The sequence below is a fragment of the Papaver somniferum genome, chromosome 2 (genome assembly GCF_003573695.1).
Source record: "Papaver somniferum cultivar HN1 chromosome 2, ASM357369v1, whole genome shotgun sequence".
NCBI classification, from domain to species: Eukaryota; Viridiplantae; Streptophyta; class Magnoliopsida; order Ranunculales; family Papaveraceae; genus Papaver; species Papaver somniferum.
Window position 1 is genome coordinate 170,247,209 of NC_039359.1, and position 10,230 is coordinate 170,257,438.

General features: G+C 35.9%; 1 protein-coding gene across 1 annotated transcript; it reads left to right on the forward strand.

Annotated features, from left to right (window-relative positions):
* The first annotated feature begins 6,916 nt into the window (after positions 1-6,916).
* LOC113349763 (probable ribosome-binding factor A, chloroplastic) lies at positions 6,917-9,534 on the forward strand. The gene is made up of 4 exons (XM_026593791.1): positions 6,917-7,494; positions 7,620-7,793; positions 8,431-8,610; positions 9,206-9,534. The coding sequence occupies exons 1-3, from the start codon at positions 7,105-7,107 to the stop codon at positions 8,560-8,562; spliced, it is 696 nt and encodes a 231-aa protein (XP_026449576.1). The 5' UTR covers positions 6,917-7,104; the 3' UTR covers positions 8,563-8,610; positions 9,206-9,534.
* The last annotated feature ends 696 nt before the right edge of the window (positions 9,535-10,230 follow it).

The following is a 10,230-nucleotide window of genomic DNA, read 5'->3' on the forward strand; positions in this document are numbered from 1 at the left end:
AATCTCAAGAGATTGTGCATCTTGATATGGAGGAAGACACTCAATGACGTGAGTCAATTCAAGAACTGGTTCTAAAGAAGATGCTTGAAAGAAAGGATCACAACTCTTGGATTGATGATTCAGTCAAGGATTTAACTGATTTTCAGAACGATTCAAAGGTCGAGTTTGCAAATCTTCAACTGCAAACAAACCAACTCTTAGATGGTCAGGCCAGAATCCTTGCTAATCAGAATATTCTGATACGAAATCAAAATAAGCTCATCATGGATTGTATCGAGGCTAGACAGCTTGCTTGGGTTGTTGATCGTAGAGTCAATGTTCTAACTCACAAACATGGAGTGTCTACGGTCAAGAAATTAAAGGAAATCAATGATACCTTCTTTGACAGATTCATTGAAAGGTATGAGGTTCTCAGTGAACTTTGATTTTATTTGTCTAGTAAATCTTCTTATGAGAATTTTATTCTTTTGTTTTTAGGAAGAATAACTAGAGTTTGGAATAGACATTATTGTGATTACACATATCTATGTCGTTTTCATCTTCATTGTTTTTAGGTTTATTTGTTTAAATTCTAAAAAAATTTGGGAGATGATTTTTGCAGTATTAATCTTTATGGTTTTATATATTGCAATTTGTCATGGGATATGTGTGTTTGCGTCCGTGAACTATGATTGTCCCATACTTTGTCAAAAGTTAAGTCTTTCACATGTCGATATGCAAGTATTGATAAAAGAATGAATGAACTTTTGACATTACAAAAGTTAAGCCTATTGTGTGTCATTATGAAAATATTGATGGAAGATAGGATTAACTTTTGTTTACGAGGATTATGTCTATTGTATGTCATTGTGCAAATAGTGATGGAGAATAGAATGAATCCTTGTCTATTCCGCAGTATTGATCTTACCTGATCCATATTTTTATATTGTGTGGCTCCGTAAGTTCTCTTATATTGAGCATTTCCGATTAAATTAATCATAGGTTTTCTCGTGGTTAATTTAATTGAGTATTTTTGGATTCAAATTCATATTCGTATGTGATTTGTTATGTCCAAAGAAATCCTTCTTTTCGTGTGAAAGTAAGGTCGCTCTTGTTGTTCTTTCGGGAACGACATTTTATGGGGGAGAGTTCTTAATTGAACTTGTGCTTAATTTCCAAATCTCTGTGGGGAGTGCGGCTGTGGAATATTATAGGGGTTATCTTGTATCTTTATAAACTCCTTGATGAAAGCATCTAGCTTCAGCTAAATGATTGCATCTAAAAAATTTATATGTGCTTTCTTTTGGTCATGAAATGTCTCTATGGAAATTTCATTAGGACCCCACTAGTTTTCGTACCTTTGCCAATTTTATTGACAAAAAGGGGGAGAACTAATGTGTAGTTTACACTACAAATACATATGGTTTTCGGATCGGGGGAGTGGTTTCCATGTGAGATGGAGTATTGACTAAGGGGGAGTGATACATATCACCATAGTATTGTTGTCGAAGTTATGATACAATTGAACTTTGATGATGTGTAATAATACTATGACACTGTGTAACAATGATTGAGAATTATTGTTTTCTCATTGTTATAGCTACGGATTTTCAACAACGATGGTACTAAACTTACAACCTTTGGAATCATTGGAGTACTTGGAAGTGACGAAGATTTTGAGTAATGTTGAAGAACCAAGGAGATCAGGCATGTGGAAGAGAAGCTACAAAAGTTTATTTATCTATTTTTGTATTCCATATGTATTGATAGTTTTGTCACTAAAATTGACAAAGAGGGAGATTTTTAGAGCACTGCTCGGTACAAATCGCATGCGTTGCTATCTCAAGCATGTTTGTCAATGTTAGTGATGAAAACTATAAGTCTTGATTTCTAGTCTATTTATAGCTAAGTCTCGGACTAGGATAGAAAGTGTAGTTGAGCTCAAGACTCCATGGCGATCATCATACAAAGATGTAGAACTACTCAAGGAACTGGTGGAACTTCATCGAATAAAGGTATGTGGAGACTTGAGCTTATCTATCACTCAAAAGTCTATCTACTCTATCTCCTATCTTGAGGCAAAAGTCGTATTGCTATATAGACTTTGATTATACACATTTTCTATTTCGAGCCGAGTTTATCTCGCTTATCTATTTCTCGAAATATGTGTTGGTAAGCTTTCGCTTTGGCCAGGTTCATCTTTACTAGTGACGAAAGTCATATTAGTTTCAATTATTTGAAAATCGCTTTGACGAAAAATAGCTTGTGAACAACAACTATATAACGTACTTTAAGAATGTTTCAATGGTTGAAATGAGAGTTTAGAATATATAACCTTTGAAGGATATAAACATTGTGTGGTAACACATACGTGTATAAGTCCTTATTTCTTGAACCAAAGTATGCGTACTTTGCTGCTAGGGCTGGCAACGGATAGCCGATATCCGAGATCCGTTTCCGAAAATCTGACATCCTATAGGATTTAATTCGGCATATCGGATATTGGAATCGGATATTATATCGGATTTTACCTCTTAACGATATCGGAATCGGATTACGCTGCTTCCGTTAGGTTAATATCCGACATCCGATAGCCTAGGAGTGTACTTGTAATTTCCTATCCTTAGGTATTGTCTATCGGCTTTCGGGAGAACCTAATACTCTCTATTGAATCCCTATTCTCTAGTCTCTCTATCGACGGCAGTTTAGAAATTGAAAAACCATTTCCATTATTACCTTCAGCCTCTACAGCTTCGTCTCTCTTAGAAGTTTTGGTGGAAGATAATTTCTGGTTCTCGTCGTCGTAATCTTTTGCTCCTTTAGAGCAAATGCAGCCCATAATCTTGACGCACGGTCCCCAGCACAATATCGCCGTAACATTTAAAATTCCCGTGTTACTTTCAAATATGATTCTATACAAGATATAGGAGGTTTGGAGGCATCTCGTAGGAGGTCTCTGTGTTTACCTTGAGGTCATCCATGCTTATATTTTTGGCCAAGGCAGCAAATCTTCCAGAACTACTTCCCCGTGTTAAAGAAACTCTCACAGATATAACAGTTGATATTATACCTTGTTGCTGTGAATTCTTATTCCTTTCCGTTACTTCAAATCTAAAGAAAATACTAAAAAAAAAATGGTTTGTTCATTCTTTAAATATTGATACGTGGTGTAACACAAAAAGTTAAGAGAAACAAAAGCAGTCAGTCCTGTTTTATTACATAGACAGTTCATACCTTGATATTAATTTAAAAAATTCCATGGCAGGTTGATCCTTTCCTTGAGCTGATAGAACATACAAGGCTGCACGCTTTTTACGTGACTACAAATAGTGGAAAACTAGCATACGGATCACAGGAAGATGAAGGGGTCATGTCAAAATTAGAAAACTAAGTGCAGCTCATCGTTGCTTTTACGTTACTTCACAATGAGAGTAATGATTAAGATCTTGAAGACTTTCCATTTATCCTTCATTCTCTTCCAATTTCTTACTCGATTCTTCTATCTTATATCTGTATGCCTGGACTTGTAGTATGAAATTGCAAGGGCTTGTCTTGTGTCTATTGAATTTTAACGGATAAAAATCCGATATCCGATAGCTTAACCTTAACCTTATCGAATTGAATTTTTTGTTATCCATCGGATGTTATTGGATATTGGATATCCGCTAACCCCTAACCTTAACCTTATCGGTATGACCAATATCCGATGGATATTTATCCATTGACAGCCCTATTTGCTGCTCAGGAAAACCGGAACTAAAGTCCGCATACCAGTACGTGCATTTTCGGAAGTTCACATCCCGTGAATTTTTGCTGGAGATTGTGAACTGAAAACAAACTTATTCCGGGTACTTAAGTCCGCGTACCAGTATGCGTACTTAAGTTGGTTATTTTCTAAAAACGGTTATTCGTGAACTTAAACTTATATAAACTAAGGAATGCATACTTGCAAACCGTGGCTATAAAGTTCATGAATTGATTCGAGTGAATCAAATCGTTTTTGCTTCGATTGTGTCTCGTATACTTCTATAAGATCTAAGCAATTGAACAACTCTCTAACTAGTTCATTTAAGTCATTTGAACTAGTTGTGGTAAAGAAGAATATGGTTGATATGGAAGTGCTCATATGGCTAACCATTTGGTTAACTACTTTTGAACCAATTAAGTGTACATGTTTGGATACGGTTACACAAACCTAAATAAACGTGCATTTCATTTGTGTGTAACAAGTTAAGTTTCGATCTAACGGTTGAAAGATATTAGCTTGAATCTAATCAGGTTTTCATCTAACGGTGAATATTTAATGCTTTGTTACCAAGGTAACTTAGATTGCAAACCCTGATTTGAAATTCTATATAAAGGAGAACTCTAGCAACTGGGAAATCTAATCCCCAAACCTTCCGTGTGATACTAGTTGTATTAGCTAGAGTCGATTCTCCTTTAACCTTAGGTTTCTTCTCGAGACCCTGTAAGTTAACGACTTGAAGACTTCATTGGGATTGTGAAGCCAAGCCCAACTATTTTCTTTGTAGATGTGTGATCTGATCTTGTTGTTTCTATCGTATTAAGTACAATCGTAAGATTGGATTGAGATTGATTTCTCCGATAGGCAAGATTTAAAAGAAGTCACAAACACCTTCGTATCATCGTTTGTGATTCCACAATATATTCTTTCGCTAGTCGATTAAGATTATTTTGAGGTGATTGATAATTCTAGGCTATTCTTCGGGATTATAAGTTCGGGTTATCAATTAGTTCCTATTTACCTTGATTTATCAAAAGACGGAACAAAAACTCGTAGGTATTTCTGCGCGAGACAGATTTTTCTATTACAGTAGGCTTTTCTGTGTGATACAGGTTTGTTTATTAAAGTCTTCGACTTTGGGTCGTAGCAACTCTTAGTTGTGGGTGAGATCAGCTAAGGGAATCAAGTGTGTAATATCATGCTGGGATCAGAGACGTAAGGAGCGCAACTGTACCTTGGATCAGTGTGAGATTGATTTGGGTTCAACTACAGTTCAGACCGAAGTTAGTTTGTATTAGGCTAGTGTATGTAGCAGCTTAATACAGTGTGTGTTCAATTTGGAATAGGTCCCGGGGTTTTTCTGCATTTGCGGTTTCCTCGTTAACAAAACTTCTGGTGTCTGTGTTATTTATTTTCCGCATTATATTTTGTTATATAATTGAAATATCATAGGTTGTGCGTTGAATCAATCAATTGAAAAATCCAACCTTTGGTTGTTGATTGGAATTGATTGATCCTTGAACATTGGTCTTTGGTACCGTTCAAGTAGTTTCTCTTGTATTCAATCAGACTCGCAGATTTCTATTTGCTTGAGTAAGTATTGAATCGAGAAAGTGAGATATAACTATTTGATATACTTTTATTAAGATTGAGTCTGACTGTCTAGTTGATTCTCTTAAAAGTATATTGGAGTTTGTCCATACAGATTGCTAAGCGAAATATTGGGTGTGGTTGTTAGACCTCCGCTTTTTCAAGTACTATGGTATTATTTGATTTGTGCTTTCAAGTGAACTAGTGCATATTTTCCCGTGTTGATTCGGGCGCGACAATTTTTTTTAGCCCCCCTCAATTTGAAAACCTGGCTCCACCACTGTGTGCATGTAACATTTGAATCTCTATCGTCGATTAAATTTCAACTCCAGTCAAAATCCTAGTTCACAATTCACGTATTATTCGTGTATTATTGCGAACTGATACGGGGAACGAGTTATCCGCGTACGTTCCAAACCACGCACCATGTACCCGTGTTATGTGAGATTCCCGACTTATACTTCAATTATTCGTGATTATAATTTTGTCACCCTATTCGGAATGGGTTTTAGCTGGATTTTGGCCTCGTCGTGCCGTGACTCGGCGATTTCTTAATTGTTTTCAACAAGAATGTCATCCAACTTGGGACCTTAACCCTTTTAGTGACGGCCCAACCACCCTTCCAAGAGAATTTGGTTGTTAAGTGTTGTGCATAGTTTATATATAAGACAATTTAGACCATATTAATCTTTTAATGCTAGAAATATGTATATTAAATTATAATATATCTTATCGGAATTTCCATTCCGAATTAGTATATGTAAAACGAATTACACACGTGCGTATGTAGTTCAGAATAACTCTCGGATCACGAACCGTTGACCGTATTTTTGAACGAATATAAATTTTACAAATCCGAATAATACACATACGTATATCATTTCGTACGTGTCCTGTATTCTGAATTGCTAACTAAGGTCAAAATTCCAAACATGGATGGCGAGATACTTTTAAGCCTTGGGGCTGGATTGCATGAACTCTCCGTTTTTGAGTCGTGTCCGCGTCCGACTCGCGTCAGACACAAAACGCGCGTTGGACGCTGACACGACGCTATCCGACGCACCAATATGTGTGTCCCGCGCGCCTCTTGTTTGGACGCACCGATGACTCGGGCTTAAAACATTTTTTTCATATTCATTTAAACTTCTTCCTTTATTTTTACTATTATTAACTATATAAAGAAAGAATATAACCTTTTTTTCTTCAAAAAAAACTATATAAAGAAAGACAAACATTTAGATCAATTATTTAAGTCTTTATTAGGGTTTTGTAATTGAAAATGATATCCCATATATCCTTGATTGGCCATGTGTTATTTTAAGGTGTATTTTGATTATTTATGTCATGTGTTTAATAGTGATCGATTGCTTGACCTTTGGCGTGATAAACAAACGATCTCTCCTTTTATACACCTGTAGTATTATTTTCTAATTTTTAGGATCGAAACACTTAATTTTAATGTATAAATACATAATTATATATATAAAATATATAAATAAAATATATATATACGTGTCCGTGTCCTGATTCTTTTGAGAATTTTGTAGTGTCTGCGTCCTGTCATGTCGGCGTCTATTAACCCAGCCTTGGGGACATTCACTTCCACCGCCACTTGGTACCCCGATTTAATAAAATACCCATTAGAGATATTGTTGCTTTTCTTTCGTTCTTTCTTCTTTGATTTCTGCCGCGAATTATCATTTTTCTTTTCCTATTTCAACGATTCTGTAAAAGAACACTTCAATTTTAATATCAGAAATTTTCGTCACGCATCATCTAGTAGCCCACAAATGCCTACTCCTCTTCACTTAAATTTACAGTTACCTAATTTATCCTCAACTCACAATTTCCTTCTATCCAAAACCCTAATCACCAACAGTTACACCACAAATTCATCATCATCAACATTACAAAGAAAATCAAATGAAATGAAAACCCAAACTCATACTTCATTCAGTTTCATCAGCAAACCCTCGAATCGTCATAGTATACTCAAGTGTATGGCACACCCTAGAAGGGTCAAAATGGTAGCAAAACAAATACAAAGAGAAATTTCTGATATGCTTCTTACTGATAATGTTCTTCAGTTCGCTATTCTTCCTGAAGCTGAACTTGGTGCTGACCGTTACTTATCTTCGCTGACTACTGTTTCAGATGTTGAAGTTTCTCCTGATCTGCAGGTATGTGCAAAACTAACACCAATATAATAATTGTCGAAACCCTAGGTTTAATTTAGTGAGTACATTGTGAATAAACTTATGGTTTCGGTATGCTATCTGGTTATACTATCTTCTCATCTTAATAGGTTGTTAAAGTTTATGTATCTGTTTTTGGGGATGAGAGGGGAAGAGGGGTAGCTTTAGCAGGATTAAAGGCAAAATCTAAGTATGTACGCGGTCAGTTAGGGAGGCGAATGAAGTTGAGACTGACTCCTGAAGTACGTTTTATTGAGGATGAGTCTCTAGAACGAGGAAGCAGGGTAAACTCACTCTCCTTTTGCGTTTTACACAGTTAGATGTGATGTGCTCTTAAAAAGGCTTTAGTTCCTTTAATAATAAAACTATGAAACTGACTTGCTCGCTGTTCTTGATATTGTGCGTAACTGTTGATTATGTGATTGTTGATTGCATTTGTGTGTGGAGGTTTGTTTGGATTGTAAGTGTACCTGATATGATGGCTAGCATTACAAATAGCATTTGCTTTGAAGGAGGGGTAGGTGTTAGTCTGGAAGAGGAAATTGACTTGACACACATGATTATAATTCTATAGTTAACATGTTTGAAAGTCATAAACGTATGCTGATTTGTCTCAAATGCTATGATCGGAGACTTATCTGTATAATCCAACAATTAAGAAATTGTGTGTCCAGTAGCTTAGAAGTTGTGTGCAGTTACTGTTTCACCTATCAGGCCTCCTAATCCTTCCTCGGTTCCTGTAACTCTCACCGATGGGTTTCATTTGCTGAGCAGCTTTGCATTTATCAGCTTATTAGGTCCATAATTGTGGAACTTAAACTGACCAGACCGTGGGTTTTCATTAGTCTTTTCTTAAATTCTTGTAAAAGGCTGAAGTACCAGACCTCTGCATATTGATCTGTTCGGCTTTAACTTTCACAGGTGATAGCCATACTGGATAAGTTGAAGAATGATAAAGAGGTAGTAGAAGGTCAAGAAGAGGGAGATTATGATTCATCTGATCTACCTGATGATGATGAGGACCCTGATGAAGGGATTATTTATGTGGATTAGTTGATCCTCCTTGTTGCAGCATGCATTTGGACGTGGAACATTTCGCAGGTTAGTTGTGTATGTATTAACTATAATTGTAGTTTTTGTCAGTTTTTCTTTTCTTCTAAAATCATGTGTTTACAATTTAAAGTTCTTGTATAAATGGTATTGTATCATCAACTACATATTGCATCTGAAACTGTTTAACCACATGCATATAAAACCAATAGCTGGCTTTTCTCTTTCATGGAAAGACATTGAAAATTAGATGGTTCAGTAGACTAACATTGTCCTGATCGGAGTTGTGAGATTTTTTTATTTTTCTTTTAAAGTTTTTCTCTTGAAGATGTGGACAAAATGGAAAAAGAATTTAAGGTGGCCATCAATAAAATAAAATGAAACCAAAAATGATAAAAAGAATCAATGGCAGATGAGGGATTTAGAGCTGATGTTAAAGCATGTAGTCTTGGTGCTGCTAAATAGACGACTGCTGACCAAGTGTGAACTTATATTGGAGTCTTCGATTCAGACTTCAATCCATTTGTGGGGTTATCTTAGATATTTAATATTCTTAAAACTGTGATAATTCTAATCGAGGAATGGTACACATTTGCTAGATAGATGGTCAGGTTGATCTCCTTAGCTACCTTTATTAATCTTGCAGGGGTCGCTGTGGAGTTCTTGCTTTTTTTTAAAGCTGACATAGAGTGAAGTAATGACGAAGTGAGACTTCCATTTTCGACAATATCTGAATTCTAATGACATTTAACACCTGAATGTGAACGTCAAAATCACCGGTCAATTTATAGTAGTTTTGTTTGGCTGGTGATTATGTTCCTTTTTTGTAGAAGTTGTCTTTGATTTTGTCCTCCAAACCAGTTCTTTGTTATCTGTTTGTTGTATCCAATATTTCTGAACAAAACTGCTGTAATCTTACGATCAAGCCCATCAACGTGGCTAGGAAATTGTATGTAGAGTCCTTCAGCCGATTCATCTTGTTCAGCTCAAAAATTGATTTTGTATTTGTTATTTGACCCGAAACCTTACCTGCACAATGAGATAGAAGCCATTCACAGTCTACCAAAATCCTGGGATAACATCAGTTGTCTCTAATAAATGGTCTCCTTATCTTGCTGTGTGGAAATCACACCCTTGTTAGCTTGTTCCGGAATCTGATAATAGATGAATACTAATTCTGAAAAAGAATGAGACTATTTAAACAAAGAAATGTAAGAAATAACCAATCCAAAACTCATTCTAACACTGGAGTTTGAAAGCCCACTGAATGGATGCATATTGAACCGTCTATTTTAATGTCCATAAGCCAGACTGATTAAGCCGTAGCTAATTATGTTTTGCTCAATCCAGGTAAACACTAAACTAGACACAGCCAAAACCAATACCCGTATTTTGGGAACAGACGAACGCTTATCTTCAAATGTTTTAAACAAAACACCACCAAAATCCAAACTCCAAAGTAATATTACTTATCTTAGGTCTCCGTCTTCACCTAGTCCATGGCATTTTTTACTCAAGATAGGTTTGCTTTTTGCTTTTTTTTAGTGAAGGGGCAAGTGTTTTTTTTTCCTTTATGAAGAGTTCGATTGGAGATATCAATCCATGTTCGCATAAAAACATGTTCGCATAAAGCAATTGATTGAAATGACATGTTTCAAATTGCACTAAGAG